The 16577-nt window shown below is 49.6% G+C and overlaps 1 protein-coding gene across 2 annotated transcripts in view; it reads left to right on the top strand.

The window, feature by feature from the left end:
• MEGF6 (multiple EGF like domains 6) overlaps window positions 1-16577 on the top strand; it is a 94004-nt gene that overhangs the window by 12812 nt on the left and 64615 nt on the right. For both annotated transcript variants that reach the window (XM_074924627.1, XM_074924628.1), the window contains exon 4: window positions 4269-4373. In XM_074924627.1, coding sequence (XP_074780728.1) covers window positions 4269-4373 — 105 coding nt within the window. The remainder of the gene's footprint in view (window positions 1-4268; window positions 4374-16577) is intronic.

Below are 16577 nucleotides of genomic sequence, written 5' to 3' on the forward strand. Positions count from 1 at the left end.
GGCTCCTGGAGGCTCGTTGTTTTGTCAGCTGAAAGGCTTTGCCTGAACTTCTGAACCTTTTGCCTGGGATCAAGCCTTGTATTGGTTAAACTCCCAACACACGCTCCGCTGGGGGACGAGCTTTGCCCACGCAGAGGTCGGCTGTGTTGTACTGTAGAGGAAATGCTTTTCTCCATCACTCTTCCTTTTAAATCAGTCTCTTGTCTCTGACTTCCCAAGAATCCCTCCTTGCTAAATCCTCGCTAAAGACATCGTTGCCTTTCAAGCAGAAGAAGGTGATGTTTTCCGTAACTTATCCTTTCTTTCCTGTTTCCCAGAACGGTGTCGTTACCTTTTCCTAAGTTTCATTGCCTTAAATTCTGTCTCTGCATTAGGAGCAGGCTTGCAGAGGGCCTGGAACGCGCAGGGGAGGGAGCCCCGCAGGCCCCTTGGCCCCGCCGGGCTGGGAAGTGGGTTGTTATGATTTCTATTCTCCCTGTGCCAGCCTGAAGCTCAGAGCAGGGAATTGTCCAGCTCATTCAGGAAATCTGGGGCACAGCCAAGAATAACACCCCTGTCTTCTAATCCCTGATTTGAGTCGCTGCAATTGCTTCTAATATTTTCCATTGTTTTGCTTTGGGTCAAACTAAACTCCCCCCCCGAGGGCTGAGCCCCGCTGGTGGGGCCAGGCTGAGCTTTACTGGGACGCTGCCTGAAGTCCGGTTTTTAGGTGATCAAGGTGAAAGATTTGGGGAAAACCAAACCACCTTATTATGCCATTTGGCCACTCAGTCACTTCTAGTAGGGTTGAGGCCCAAAGGAAAGGGAGAAAGCAGACGACACTTCTCACAAGACTAGAACTAACAAAAACTTCAGGCTGCAGCCCCAGAAAATCTTGGCACACACCTGGAGATGGGGAGTTGGAAGGAACCGCTGCCTGCCCCGAGCCCCTCCCGCCTTGCCCCGGGGAGGACACGCACAGGGACGCGTGCGGCGCGGCTGAGGGGCGCGGGGTGCTGGCCAAAGGCTTTCCCAGGCTCCCGTGTCCTGCAGCAGCAGCCAGCACGGGATTGATCCGGGACCGCTGTGGTCCCCAGGGATACGTGGCTATGAAAAGTGCCTAAAAGGTGAGATGAGAAGATAACTGTCTTTCTGCAATGTTTCATCACTGTTTCATTACTCTGGGTAGGTGAGCGTTTGGACTTCAATGCTACCTTTGTCTTACTCAGGAATCTTTTTTTTTTTTGGAGAGGGGATTTGAAAAATCATCAGATCCTTAAAAGATCCAACACTAAGGCTTAAGTATTTCAGCTCTGGTGCATCTAAGGTGCAAAGTTTGGGGAGTTGGGGTCTCGGTGAGAATGAGAGTTGGAACGAGCTGGAGTTCTGGCTCGGGCTGTCAAGCTGGAGCTGGGTCAGCTGCAGGGGAGCTGCTGCGGCGGCCAGCCGGGCCTAAAGCCAGGGCGCTCCGAGGGCTGTGCTGTAAGAGAGCTGAGAGAGAAACCTCCTTGCACTGGGGACAGAGCTCTGCCTAGTGAGAGCCTGTGCTTTGGTAGCAAACGGGCCAGTTTGCCAAATGTTGTATTCACCTCAACCGCCACAAAACCTCCTTCGTCACCGCAGACCAGGCGGAGGCGTCGCGTGAGACAGTATCAAGATTTAGCACAGAGGAGGAACGAGGCAGCCAGCTGTGTTTCTGTAGGAAAAAACAGACCCAACGGTAGGAGAACAGTGGGAAACTTAGTAACGTGGTCGTTACCTTTCCACGTGGAGTGGGCTGTAAGCGATGGCGCTGTGATAAATTATGTGAATACCTGACAACGTAGCGCCCAGGCCTTGGCCACCGCCAGGGTTTGCCCCAGGGGTTTCATTTCCACCGACCCCAAAGCAACGTGCTGATTTGTCCCTCCCCAGACTCGTCAGGAGGCAGAGGGTGCCAGGAGCGAGTTGTCGCTGAGCTTTGTGCAGCTGATGGGGCCTGTCAGCGTTTAGGAGTCGTGAGGACACGAGTCTGCGCTGCACTGCCTGCATCGGCGCCGAGAGGAGGCTGGAGGGGAGGGTGGGGAGAGAGAAGGGACCTGCCTTTACGCCCAGGTAATGCCCTTTGGTGGCAGGGGATGCCAGGACCACCAAAACACGCCTCTGACTAGTGCAGACCTGTAATCAGGAGGGAAGGGTTGTTTTCAGGCGGGGCAAACTGACACCCACAAGCTTGGGATTTCTTCTGTGCAGGTAGGAGCTGCCCTTTCCCATCTCCCATTTTGCACGTATGTCTTAAAGTTCCAAATTATCGTTGAGAATGTGTTGGTAATGTTGCAAATTTATCTTCTTGTGTGCACAAAATGTCCTGCCAACGTGCCCGAAAAATGCAAACGCTTCCTTGCACTGTTTCCATCTGTGACTTTTTTTTTTTTTTTTTTTTTTTTTCTTTTTTCCCTGAATGCACAATTGGTGTTTTGGAGCAGGCACAGAATATTTTGTGCTGAGTATTTGGAGCCAGATCTGAAGCCTGCACGTGGTGCCTTTCCTCCCCAGTTACAATCACACAAAATGAAATGTGTAATCACAGACCTGCTTTTTCTGTTCGTAATTAGTTACAGCATTAGCTGGAATGGGAAGAGAAACCAGGGGGGCTCCCAACTTGCAAATAGGAGGGAACAGATAGACAGTCTGCGTGTGGAAACCTCAGTGCTGTGAGCGCTGCTGTGATTGCTTCCAGGTGGTCCCGTATCATACGTAGGTTTGTAATTCAGTCCCAGGCTCTGTATGTTCAGGGGGTAACTTCAGAGGTGCCATTTCATCCTGGCCTTGGGCAGGGCCCACAGCCTTCTGCTTGGGGACTTCTCCACCAGCCCGTGCCCAGGTCCACGCCGGCCTCTGCCACCAGATCTCCTGGGGCCTCCCTGAACACGCTTGAGGAGCTGACGGTTGGTTCTCAGGCTGTACCTGCTGGAAATGTCTTTAATTCTCCAACTTTTTCCTTACGGCAGTCAGGACACGCAGAACTGGCAGCCTTGCAGCTTTAGAGAAGGAAAAACGGCTTTTCCAGGAGTTTATCCGTTCATTCGTTTATTTTAGCTGCACTCGTGAGCCCAGGGAACGCCGCAGGAGATGCTGCGGGGTTGTTCTCCCACGCGAGGTGAATCCAGTGTGAGGAGTTGCAGACGCGTCCCGAGAGTGGCCCGGAGCACACAGGACTCTGCAGTCGGTCTGAAACCTCTCGGGCTTTTTCTTTACAAAGTGAAATCCTTGAAAACACTCTTTACCCTGACCCATGCAGTCCAGGTTGTTGTTTTTTTGTTTTTTTTTTTTAAAAGAAAGTGTGACTGCTGAAGTTTTGAGGAGAGGCTGATTCTGGAAGGTGCTTTTCTGATGTCCAGATCAGTGAAGAGAGAGAAATTTCCTTGTCTGAATCTTTCAATAGACTTAAAAAGGAAGCTATGTGCTTGTTCCACGTCCTTACTCTGTGACAAAGCACAGCACGTGTGGCAGCATTGCCTGTTAACTTCACTTCTCCTTTTGAGATGAGCATTTTCTAGTGGGAAAGATAAAAATACTGGCTGTGCTTCATGAGTTGTGAGAACTACGCGTTTCACTGGAAAACCATCCTTGTTTGTGATTTTATTTAGACGGTTTGAAAAGGTGGATTTCAGAAGCCTAATTGAGCATTCTCTGTCCCTGTGTCCATTTTACACTTCACTTGGTGAGAACAAAGAAAAGTGGCTGCTCGGGCTCCCTTACAGTTTAGCTCTATTTCATCCTCCCGTCCCCTGGGAAGGTGACGCCGCGTTTGGGTACCCAGCGCTCCAGAAAAGCCCAGAGGGGAGGCGCAAAGCAGCTTCTAGGGGTTTGTTCCGGAAAGATGCCTCCAGTTCCAAAATAAATAACTTTACCTTTGTTGCCACAAGTTCCAATGTGATTCTGCACGAGTCGTTTTCTGACTATTTTACCCACGTGTTGACTAGAAGAGCGTTATTTCATCGACAGCCCTGCAGCTCTGCTGATGTTTTCTTGTGCATTCTCACTTAGCCACGCTTTTAAGAAAAGCCCTGAGACGTTGCCTGAGGTATTTTACTTCCTCTCCTAAATTTTGAGAGACTTTGTACTGTTTGAGTGTGGCGCTGTCAATCAAAAAAAGATTTGCCCTTCAAAAATGGTTCAACGGTGTTTTTAGAACTAATGAAGTTTGCTACAGAGCTGCAGGAACTTTATCAGTGAGTGGGTATTTACTGGTGCGTGTACGCTTCTGATCATGCTCTCAGGAATTATCCTCTCCCTCCTCCTTGCAGCTGTCTGCAGTTACGGAGTTTGTTTCAACGGTGGAAGTTGTGTGGAGGGATCTTCGCAGCTCTGCCGCTGCTCCTCTGGCTTCCAAGGGCCTCGCTGTCAGTACGGTAAGCAGCCTTTTCAAATTCTTCCTTTAATTTTGAGTCGGAAGTGGAGAGGATAAAGGGCGAGGGATGCCCCAGTATTTATTTATTTTTTTTATCCTAACTGTTGTTTTATCTTTAAAACTCAATAATCTGCTCTCTGCTTTGGTTTTGGCCACTGTTTATACTGTTTGGGGAACTTGGATGTTTGGAAAGGAAGTGCTTATCGTGACTTGCTGTGAAACGTAGCTCCATACTGTACAATAGCCTTTATTCCTGGCTGCCATCAGAGGAGGGATTTGCTGGAATCAGAGAAGGAAGCTGATTAAAGTTGGGTCAAACAAAGAAATCCTGGGGTCGTGGCCTGTGGAGTGAAGCTCAGCCTGGGGGACCGTAGCAGTGGGCTGCCACATCAGAAGGGAAAATTGTTAAGCTCTGACTAGCTGGATCAGTTGTATCTTCGGCTAGGCTTTATTTTGGGGCTGCTAAGCTTTATTTAATTAACCTTCGTGCAATACACATATTGTCTCTTGGAGGTTATTGAGCTTCCTGTGTTTGGTAATGCAGAGATGTTCTGATTTGGAACGTGATAGCCTCTAAGAGCTGGGCTGGGTGTCTGCGCCGCCTGCCCGGTGGGAGAGAAGGTGCCTCGTCCCTCCTCTGACCTCTCCGTCTGCGAGGTGCAGGGCAGTACCAGTTCCTCAAATTATCTTTAGATGATACCATTTTAATAATAAGACTTTTTTTTTTTTTTTTTACATACATAAGCATGTATCTCTTCCTGCAGAGACACGTGGTTCCTTGCTCTTTGGGAAGCAGAGGTGGGTGTGTGGAGGGGGGAGCTGATGGAATGGCCCTCAGCAGGAGCTGGTCGTTCCCCGCCGAGAAGGGCTGGAGAGGGGTGTATCCTGCCTGAAAACCCTCCAACCCCGGAGTCGTGGGAACCGGGGGCAGGAGGGACCACGCGAGTTAGCTCCGGGAAAGCATCTGCCCTGACACTGCGTTCTAGGAGGGCAGAGAGGAGCAAGCGGAGCTGGGAGCAGCGCCAGAGCCAGCTGCTCTTGTGCGTTTTTCATGGTGCGTCTGTTCCAAGGAACGTTAATTGTTGCTACGAGTGTCACTTCAGAAATGCTTAAAAGGCCCTTAAATCGCATTTAGATGATGCCTTTACAGAAAGAAAGAAGAGTTTCTGTCAGATACAAACTGTAGATTGGCCAAACCCTCCTTGATGCTCTTGACTTCAGGCTGCGCAGGGAACGCAGCGACCCGGCTGTGATCCGCTGGTCACTCAGAGCTCTGCGGCTGCTTTAATCCTAATGGTTTAAATTCCACGTTTTAAGTAAGGTGGAGAAGACGCTGCTTAGTATAAAAGCAGTTTTCAGTTTGTTTGGCTTTTTTGTTTTATGTTCCTAAAATAGTCACGCTGCAGACACAATAGTAACTGAGTCCAAATGATTTACCCCCCCAGCGACGCTCTCTGAGCTGCAGTCTAAACACATTACATGAAATACTGCTTCCCTCTCATCCTTTGACCCCCAAAGGATTAGAGCCTGGCTAATTCTTGGAAGCGTTCTCAATCCTGTGCTGCTGCTCAGGCTCGTGTTTGCACATGTTACAAGGTTTTCTAGGAAATAAACAGCCCTTGAACTGTCCCTGTGATTTTTTTCTTTTTTTCGTCATAGCTTCTCTCTTATAAATGAATAAAATAAACCCAGGCATCTTCCTGTACAGAACCGGAGAGGTAACAAACACTTTCACATTTGGAAATGTTTAGCAATTCCTGCAATTGTAACTGATTGCAGCTTTGAAAATAAAGCGTGCATTTCTGAGACCCCCAAATATTTTTTTTAAAAGGGAAATGACTGGCGTATATTGGAGGGGAAGAAAATACAAGTTGCACTGACGTTACCCCCCCTTGGACAAGGGACATCAAGTTGGTTCTTTGGGTCTTGAAAGGTGGTCGGCTGAGGATTAGCTTCTCTTTTACTGCCCTGTAAAGCTTTTTGCAGGACTCACGTGAGGCAGCAAAGGAGGACAACAGTGGCCTGTGCCCTCGGGGTGCTGCGCCCTCGGGGCTGCTCAGGAGAAAGGCAGGGAGCAGGTGGGTCACAGCCGGATGAACAGGTCCTTGGTGTGAGAAGCCTTGCCCCTTTTCTGGGGAAAGGGGTGCTCTGATCAGGTAAGAGGTGGTTGTTAGTCAGAAAAATTGGAAAATTATAGAGCCCAATTAAAACTCGGGTGTGGGTGAACCTCCAGCGGTTGCAGTTTGGGCACCCGTGTAAAGCATGACAGTGTTTGAGCCTTTTGGAAGTGATAAATTGAGTTATAGAAAAAACCAAAAACCCCAGGATTTTTCTGCCAGTTAACAAAGCGTGAGGTGGCTCTGTGAGTTGTGCTGGATTTTAATGATAGGATGGGAGGCTGGAGGCTGCTTCAGAGAAGACAGCTTTGGGAAAGACACACAGTGGTCCATCAGTGAATCCTTTTTTCCTCATCTGCCACCTCTAAAAGAAGCTGTCCTGGTGTGTGAGGTGACAGTACCTTCTTGAGAAATAACTCCCCAGAATGGAGCTGGGTAGCGCTGGGATGACTCTGGATGCGGCCAGAGGGCTTCTGGGGAGGCTGTTTGATGGAAACAGCATGAAAATAACCCAGAGTGACTGAAGTTGCTCCACAGCGATATGTCATGGGGTCATTCGTCTTCCAGAAATCTCAGTGTCTGATCGGAGTGGTATCACTTTTTCTTTTCTGGAAAGAAATACAGATGTGTTTGTTTTAAAGGCAGGCTGCTCTCTGTCCCGGCCGGCCTCTTATCGTACCTTTCAGCATGGGATATTTTTACTGGCCAGCCTAGAGCCGCAGCAGTCCTGTGTTTACCCTGGCTGGAAGCAGGCGGTACCCCGTCAGCCTGGCTTCCAGGGGGGAGATGCTGTCCTTCCTGGTCTCCTGAGCTGTTGAAAGTGATAATATTTGAGCGCTCCCCGCATTAAATCACCCCCCTCTGAAGGCAGACCTCTCTGGGGCTGCACCAGCTCTTTCGGGAGGGTCTGCAGTATGTCTTGTTTACCCGTTTGGGTTTCAGCACCTTTCCTGTCGCCTCTTGCATCTTGGTGGATTTTTAATCCCGTGAAGTGCCGTCAGGGTAGAGCTTTATCTTCTATTTTTCCCCACCACCGCCACGTGGCGTTGCCTCCCTGCCGCACGTGGGGCTTTGCTGGGGCAGCAAACCAGAGGATGAGGTGGAACCGAGCAGTATTAGAGTGGCTGCAGAGACCGTTTCTGAACTGAGGAGGCAGCTGGGTTGTCCTGAACTCCTTCCTTATCTTCCACGTCTGGTAGATGAAAGGGTTGTAAATGGAGTGTTTGAGGTTTGGGCTGAGACTCTCTCTAGGAGCTGCGTTCTTTGAGCTTGGGCGTAAAGGGCCTTTCTGTGCAGAGAGAGGGGGTGTCAGAAAAACCGGGCTTTACTCTAAGCCTGTCCTGCCTTCCCAGGGATCCTCGGGCCACCTGACGCCAACCTGGGGGTCCGGTTTTTGGCGTAGCCCCGCAGCTCCCCGCACAGCTCTGGGGTACCCAAGGGCCCTGCGTGCCGGGGGGCCGCACGCCCGCGGGACGGGGAGCACAAGGGCTGTTATTATTTGCATCTCGTGCTGTAAATCAGCTGCTCGGCTTCAGCGTTCGCTTACTGAAAACTTCACGGCGGAGTGGATCGTTTCAGCAACACTCAGGCTTTGGGGGCTCTTGTGTGGGAACTTTGCTGTGCTGTAGGGATGGGACCCTTCCTAATTAGCCCGGCTGCGTTTTGAAGGATCGGCCAGAGCAAATCTTCTTTAGCTTTGCACAAAGAAGAGGTCAACTGTAAGCAAGCAGGGCCCGTGATTAGTGTCTGCTCTTGCAAGGCCAGCTGAAATTGCTTTGTCGTCGCTTCAGGAGACCATTATTGTCTCTTTTATAGCGTTGCCCCCATTTACGCAAGCGTTTGACATGCCCTCGGTGTTGTTTGATTGATTAATGACCCTGTTTCTCCTGCTAATCTCTTCGAGCTGTTCAGTTGGAAGCCTTTGGGGTGTGTTAGGGCGTGGGCTGCTGGGGCAGAGGGGTGGCAGAAAGGGGTTTGCCGCAGCCTTCAGGCTGGAGGTGATTTCCGAAGAGGATCACGGGAGTGCAGAGCACTCGAAGGTGGCGGAGTCAGAACAGGAAAGGTTTTGTCTTTGGGGGCACAGGAAAGCACCTTGCAGACTCTGCTTGGATCCAGGAGCCAGGTGCTTCTTTCCGAGATGGAAAGACACCGCCAGGGAGTGTGGGGCTGCGGAAACGCTCGCTTGGACTCGGGTGACTTCCCTGGGCCGCGGGGACCCCAGTGCCCATTTCAGTGACAGGAGCAAGATCTTGTGTTCGATGTTTCGTGGGTTTACAGTGCGCAAGGCCGATTTGAAATCCGTTTGTGGGATTAAATAGCAGCAATTGTTCTTCAGCTGTCAGTTTATTGGATAGATTCCACAATTAGTAATGCCAGGGCTAAATTAAGCAGAGCACCTCTCCAACAGCCAAGAAGTCCTAACACTTTTTATTTCTAAGCAGCCTCCTGATTCAAAGGTTTAGCCTTGTGCCGGGGAGGGGAGAAAAGCCTGAGCCCTGAGGAGATTTCTGCCAGTCCGCAGCATCGCCGTGCAGCTCTGCCTGCTGGGATTTTCTCTCCTTTTGGCTCAGGAAGGCTCTGGAACAAGGGCGGCTTGTGCAGAGCTCGGCTTCGTCCTGCTCTATCTGCTTGTCCATCAGCCAGACGTTAGGTATTTAATAGCTGGCAAACAGGTAGCGCTGAACTCTTTGAAAAAGTTAGTGAGAGGAAACAAGCCAAGGCTATGTAGGGGTTTATTCTTTTAAAAGGAAAAAAAAAGAAATCTTTTGTGAAGTGAGTTTTGAAGAAAAGGTAAAATGTGCTGAAGCTGGGGAACAGCTGGGGTGGTGCCTGCAGAAGACGTTCCCTCCGCAGGGCAGCCTGGGACCGGCGTCCTGCGCCGAGACGCCCCGCGCGACGCTCGCCCCGAGCTTCCTGGCGCGGCCGCGACTTCACGGGTCTGGACGCAAATGCAGGGCAGTTACTCTATGAATAACTTCATAGTTCATATGATTTGAGTTTCTAAAGGTTAACTGGAGTACAGCAAACAGCCTTTTGGACGTACACTATCACATTTAAAGTTGTCCAGCTTTATCGATGAGTGATGTAGCGTATGCATAGGCAAAAATCTTACTGACACATTTGTTTAAAGGAACATGATAGCAAGTGAAAAAGAGCCCCTGGTTTAAGAGACTAAAATCTTAAGGGCTTTAGTGAATTTGAAATATGGCTTACTTTGTTCTTTTCCAGCTTTCCTTGGGTTGAACTCAAGGATTTCATTATCATTTAAAAGAGGTGATTATATTGGGTGAAAGAAAATGCATGGCTCGAGTCCTTCGGATGAGTTGTAGCCCTCTGCTTAGATTTTGGCAAAGAAACGAAAGAGGAATCCTACTGCTGACATTGCACCGGGTTGAAATTTTCATAGAGATCTTTACTGCTCCTCATGTTAAGATCCACCAGTGGTAAGAAAAGCTTGGAGGGAAACTGCTGGTCGTGCCACTCGGAGAAGACCAAACCTACACTTTGTGTGGAGGGATCAGTGCCCTGGGCCTGGTCACGTGAAGCGCTGGATGCCATCCTCAGAGCCGTGCGTGTCCTCCCTTTAGTGAGGATTGAAACTGCTCAGCACGTCCCGTGGCCGCCTCCCTAATTCTCACAGTGCCAGCCCCACGGCGAAGCGTCAGGCCCCGCTCTGATCTCCTGGCCAGGATTCCCCCGCAGGTTTGCAGCCAGCTGTGACCAGTTAAAAAGGGAGGGTGGTGTCTGCAAAACCTCAGCGACTTGCAAAGTTGAGCTCGGGGTCCGAAGAGCTTTACATTTTTGAGAGCTAGGTAGTCTGCCCGAAGTACTTTCTTCTCATAAACCATCTGTTGAAAATCAGACTCTAAGCACGGAGGTGAGTCAAGGGATATTTATATAGGAGACCAGCTTATTTTTCCAAGCAATAAAAAATACTCCAGTCTAAAAATGGAGCTCTGGGATTCCGGTGTTTGGCTGTTTTTTGGTACAGAAGAGAAAGGACATGGGGCAGCTGAACTCTCAGGACCTTTGTGATCTTCTGTTGTTTTCTGGGGATCTTGTGAGGATTGGCAGTGCGGGGATCCACACTGCCCGTGGGCACAAGGGAACAGTTCCAGCCAAAATAGGTGGTTTAGTGAGTGAAATGAGGAGTGAGGGCCAAAGCAGGAAAGATAAGCATTGCTGCAAACCGTCCTGGAATTTTTAGAATTAATTTATGCTTAAATACACAGTACGGTCTGTAATAAATCATCAGTACATTATGCTTTCAATTTCTGGGTTTGGAAAGGTCAGAGAAAACTTTTTTTTTTTTAATTAATTATATGCTGCCTTGTCCAAGGCATCTTTTTAAAGGAGTGTTCTCTAGCAGGTGATAACACCTTTCAACCAGCCTCTGAAACTTCTTATCTCCACCTCAGCCACAGGTTTTCCATTAATCTCTGCTGTGTTTGTTGTGTTTCAGTCTGTTTCCTCTCCTTTGCTCTATGATCTTGGTGTAATTTGTGTAATAATTGAAGAAACAAACATGTTGAGGTTCCAGTCATTACAAATCATTTATTTTTTTTCTTTTTCTGGGAAGATGCTTGGAGGATTCCTGCTCCCGAGGTTTAATTAATGAGAGCTATGTGAGAAAGGGAGGACGCTTTCCGTATGTCCTTGATCCAAGTTCAAGTGTTTGTGCCTTCCTGTTGTGCAATGCAGGTTTTTCTCTGGGGCTGAAGCTCCCCGTTCCTGCGCAGCCTTAACCCAAACTAAGCTGTTTGATAGCGGAGGAGGAGGAGGAAAATCTCCCACTGACACCACCACGAACAGATCAAGGGTGGCACCAGCCAGGGAAGAGTTTGAGTCGCGTTTTACTGCTGGGTGTGTTACAGAATTCGGATGAGAAATGGTATCTCTGAAGAGGAATCCTCCTCCTCCTCCTGAGACTGCGGCACCAGGCTCGAGGAACGAGCTCGGGGAGGTTGAGCCTCTGCAGCTCCTTTGTCCCCAGGATTTCTGTGGGTTTAGGTTGTGTTGCTTGATCACAGCTGTGTCGTGGTTCTACGCGCACGCTGCAGTGCATACATCCGTGGATGGACGGTGGGATGCCGTGGTACGCGCGTGGTTTATAACACATGCGTACCGCCTGTAGTCGTATTTAAAGGCGCGTATTGCGTTCCAAGGGTCCCCTCGCTGGAAACGGGGAAGTGATTTGCAGTGGAGAGACTGTTTACCTGAGAGGGGAGCCTTTATCCCTCTAGTCCTGGGGGAGGTCGCAGACCCTTCGGGCGCAGGCAGTGCCCCACGCTGGGGAGGAAGTTGAGTGGGGCCCCCACTGCCCTCGGAGCCGCTGCTGGCCCGGGCGCCATCCGCACGCGGGGCTCTGACAGCGCCGTGCTCCTGCTCGTGGGGACGTGGTTGGGGAACAAGCCAGGCCGTGCCCGTGCCGCCGTCCCCAGGTCCGTGGTGTTCCTGCCGTGCCGGCTGCTGGAAGCACAGCAAGTGTTCATCAGCAGAAGCTGCTCTAGGCCGAAGCAGGCTCCGGCTCTCCTGGGGTGAGATCTCCCAGTCCCCGCGGGGTTGGTTTCCTTCCAGACATGCTTCATTTTATGGGGCTTCAGTTTCTCGTGGTTCAGCTTGCACACACGGACACATGTGCTGTATATTGCTGTGCAGCCAGTTTTTCTTTGCATAATTTGATGTTCGTGGGGCCTCTGTAACCCCTTTCCATTCCCATTGGCTACGGGGACACCTGTTAGACCCTCAGTCTCTATAAGCCAGCCAAAAAACCGTGTTGAAGGCCAACAGGTGTTTCTAGTTTGCCGTATGTGAATGCATATTAACTGTCTTTCTTCCCGCCTCTCCGAGCAAATAAAACCAGAGTTGAATCTGGAAATCCTCCACTCAACACCAGAGCAGCAGGCGGCCCTGCGCGGCGGTGCCAAGAAGCCCGAATGAGCTCCCCTCTCCACGGCGGCCGTCTAGCACACTCGCGGGCCAGACGCCGGGGCTGCTGGCCTTCAGCTGCTCTCTTAAGTAATGCGTTTGTGTTTTGCTTTCCATTTATTCTGGACCGTTAGCTGAAAAGCCTGGCAAGCTGCAGCTTCCAGGACGCTGTCGTCCCCAGAACACTGTTGGCTTTTGTTTGAATGGAGCAGGGCAGGGGCAGGCGGCTCCAGCTCTGCGCCGATTGTCCATCGGTAGTTTTGTGGTTTTTTGGATGGTGTTCACCCTGCTGAGTCCGTGTGCCTTTCTGGGATGCCCTCAGTCCAGGTGTCTCAAAGAGGTCGCGTAGGTGGTTAAAACTTCCGTCGCTGGTTTGAGGTGGGACTCTGCTGCGAACAGAGACAACAAAGCAGTAGAACAGCCCATGTTTGCAGATTCAGAGATTCTTTTTCTGTAGAGATTTAAGCGGCTTGCTCAAAGCCTGGCGAGATCATTAGCAGAGGTCCCAACCAGCCCTTGGCTCTTCTAGCCTGGAGCTGTTTCGAATCACTGATAGTGGAAGTCAGTTATGCTGATTCATGGTCCTAATCTGATTGTCAGAGATCAAAGGACCCAAATAATGCGGTCCTGTGTAATAAATGCAAGCGAGCAGCAGGTTGCTGGGTTCCTTTCACTGGTTTAACCGTGTAGCGTGCGGTGGATAAAGGGGACGGGTGGGTCTTAAGCTGTTAAAGAGAATCCAGGGGATGTTGTGCCTTCCCTCGGCATACCACCGTGCTCTCTGAGGCCGGTTGGGTTTCAGTGCAGCAGATGCTGAGATAATGGGTGCCAGATGTATGTCAGTTAGAGGATTCCTCTTTCTACCGGCTGCAAATTGTCCGTCACTTCCTCTGCTGCACATTTTCATCAGGAGAAGCTTGAATTCTCACAATTTACTGACGTTGCAGATGTTATCAGGCTTCTCTTTAACTGGTGAGTACTGGGCTTGTGCAGCCCAAACCAATCGCACGTGGAAAAGTCGAAGAATGTATTTTGATTTGTATTTGTTCAGGAGCTCAGTTATGATTTTCCTTGATAAACTCGCCCAGAAAATTATATTCTACATTTAACTTGTAAAATGAATCCCTAGAAAACTCCAAGTGAGAGAATGCCAGAGATGTTTTTGTACTTATGTGAGAATAAGACATGGCTTTTCACTTTACGGTCTCTAGTGTAACTGGATACGCTCTTTAAAAATGCACATTTTAAAACTGAAGAAATGGTTAAAGAGAGAACATTAAGCTGTGCAGACAGTATGAATACAGAATGCATCACGGCATATTTAGGGACAAATCCGTTATGAAAATATCCATACTTTACACATGCTTTTAATCAGAAGGAGTCTGAGGTTTATGTGAGACTTCGTATGTGTTGTTTCATCCGTCTCCACAGTACGCTCACTCACTTCTGTGAATTTCTAAGTCTTTTGGAGGTCATTCCGTCCCGCATGCATTTCCCAGACAGAATGCTTCAGAAAATTCTTTTCTTGAAATGGTTCGTAAGGTCTTTTTTTTTTTTTTTTTTTAACCAAAAAAAGGTTTGCTCTAAGGAAAAAAAATGGCACCGACTTGCTTTTCTGAAAACTTTCTGCTACTGTTCACACCTTTGCCCTGGGCTGAGCTTCCGCTGGGGCCGTGCCTGGTCCGGGCGGAGGCAGCTCGGGGCTGTGCAGGCGGTGCTGGGAGCCGGCTGCGTGCTGCTCCGACGGCCGCGTCGGGGGAGATGAGAGGGGGCAGGAGGACTCTGAAAAGGAAAGTGTTCGGGGGTGTTCGCGCCCCCGTTTCCATTCTGCCGTACTGAAACTTTCCGCAGTTGGAAATGCGGCAACTTTCTTGTGTTGGCTGGGGCCTCGTTTGGTGTAGCAGCGGAGCGTGGTGATATTTGAAATGTGTAGGAGAAACAGATGTAGAAAATGATATTTGGGAAACAGCAGATCAGTTTGGTTTGTTTTTTTTTTTCTGGTTTGAAATGATTTAGGCATTATCCCCCTCCACTGCGGTCTGGGCAACTGCCCCGCGCTGCACAGCAGAACACTTACTCTTAGCACATAAATATTTTATTTCCGCCTTCGTTTTTCCCGGTTGCTCAGGATCTCACCTCGTTAATAGTGAAGATTTTTGGCATGTCAACTCTTTGGGGTATCTGGGTGTCAGAGCTTGTGCAGTGGATCCCTGAACCCCGTGTTTCTGCGGGGAGGTGTTTGGTTTGTCTCCGTCCTGCCAGCCTGCACAGGGCTGCGGCTGCCCCGTCGAGCAAAGGCTTTGAACTCAAACAGCTGCTTCTCCAGGAAGGTGCATTTCGAGTGTAAAAACATTACATTCCTGCTTTTTGGGTTTTAACTCGTGAATTTAACAAGAAGCAAGTAGCAATGACCCTTTCATCAGAGACAAAAGGAAGTGTGTATAAACGTCTTTTGTGGCTTGGCAGTAAACTTGCTGAGGACAACATAAAACGTGCTCCTTAAACAGTATTGCTTTTTGTTTTCGGAAGCAATGTGTTGTTTCATGCCACCATTAATTGCCTAATACCAATTATGGCATAAACAAGCCTTTTGCTATTGTAACTTTTCCAATTTATTTTTCAAGGTTCTTTTTCTTGACGCCTGTTACGCATCAGGGAACATGAGTGGCTTTTGTAGTGAAATATGAATAATGACATCAGCGATCGATACTTCTACATAGACTGTCCTGTACTAGAAATGTTACTGCAGCCCTCGAGAGCTTTACAAAATGCTTCCCCCCGTGGATGCTTTGTCGTATTGAACTTAATTATATGGAGACAAAGAGTCCGAGAAGAGTATTTTTTCCGATGAAAGCTAGTGGTTCTCGTTTCTGGTTTGTTTTCAAGCAAAAATCAATCAGCTTATTGTATTGTTAGGGATAGACAGGGATTTGTGGGTACTCTATCAGACCGTATCCTCCTCCTGCTGGGGGAAGACCAAATCCAGTAAGCACAAACTTAGGAAAAAACCTCAGGTTTTTACAGGCGTCTGTTAGGATGCTTCTCTTCTGAATTCTCTTGAGAGTCTGGGCACAGCGTGTTCGTAATGATACCTAGAGCTTTGCTAAATTACAGGGGTACCTACTTTGTTTGCAGAAAGCATTTTTCTTTAAATTCTCTTGACTGTGCTCATTTTGCAGCGCTGTTGGGAGCAAAGGCAGCTGCGTTTCACTGGTACCTCCAGGGGGGAAATGGAATTGTCATTTGTGGATGCAATATTATAGATCTGGAATAATTGTTTTAAAGTCAATGCTTTGTTCCTTTTTAGATAAGGGGAGACAAGAACTTTGATTTCTTTATCCTGGTTAGTCTTCTGCCTAACTACAGGTGCCTGGGAGAAACAAGGTTGGTGCCGATTTCGTGTTGCAGGGGAGGGGGGCCCGCGGGTGGGCAGAGCTCTGCAACGTGCACGGAGCAGCTGATGAAGCCGCCAACAGCCTCGGGTGCGTTAAGGTCCCAGCCGGCCGGGCTCGTGGGGTCGGTGTGTCTGTTGGTGTTCGCCTGGAGAAGCGGGAGGTAGCTCAGGAGCCGGGACGTGTCGGGAGCCGGGCTCCTGCCTCCCGCTGCACATGTCCCGCGCTCCCGCCGTCTCACTCGTCTCCGCTCCCCGTCCGAACTCTGCGGCTTCGCCTGTTGCAGCAGCATTTCTTGTGAGCCCTCCGAGTAGCTTTTGATAATTTTTTCCTTGATTCTGTGTGGCTCTCGTGAGGGAACTAGTGAGAAGGAAGCTCCAGGCTGTCTACGGCCTCACCTCCGCAGGCGCGTGGCAGCAGGTCTGGCCAAGCCTGGCGGCTTTGCTGCCAGAGCAGGAGGCAGAACTGGGCTCCGTTAGAGGTGACGTGCCGTGGGGACACGCGGCTGAGCAGAGCTTCACCCTGGCACGGGCTTCTCTGCAAGAAGCAATTAATAACAGGACGAAAGTGCCGCTGACATTCACACCTTCGTACGCTCGCCCTTGGCAAACGCGTTTGTGATCTCATGGAGCTGAGGTCACTTCAAAGATTTGGAAACTTTGAAGGAAGTCTCTTCAGCTTCTCCGAGAGAGGAATACAGGTTCTGTCCCAGGAGAGCCATCTTCCCGTCTTTCTGTGAAACGCAATTTTGGCCTTACTGTGGAAAAA

This window comes from Athene noctua, chromosome 22 (assembly GCF_965140245.1).
Source record: "Athene noctua chromosome 22, bAthNoc1.hap1.1, whole genome shotgun sequence".
Classification (NCBI taxonomy): domain Eukaryota; kingdom Metazoa; phylum Chordata; class Aves; order Strigiformes; family Strigidae; genus Athene; species Athene noctua.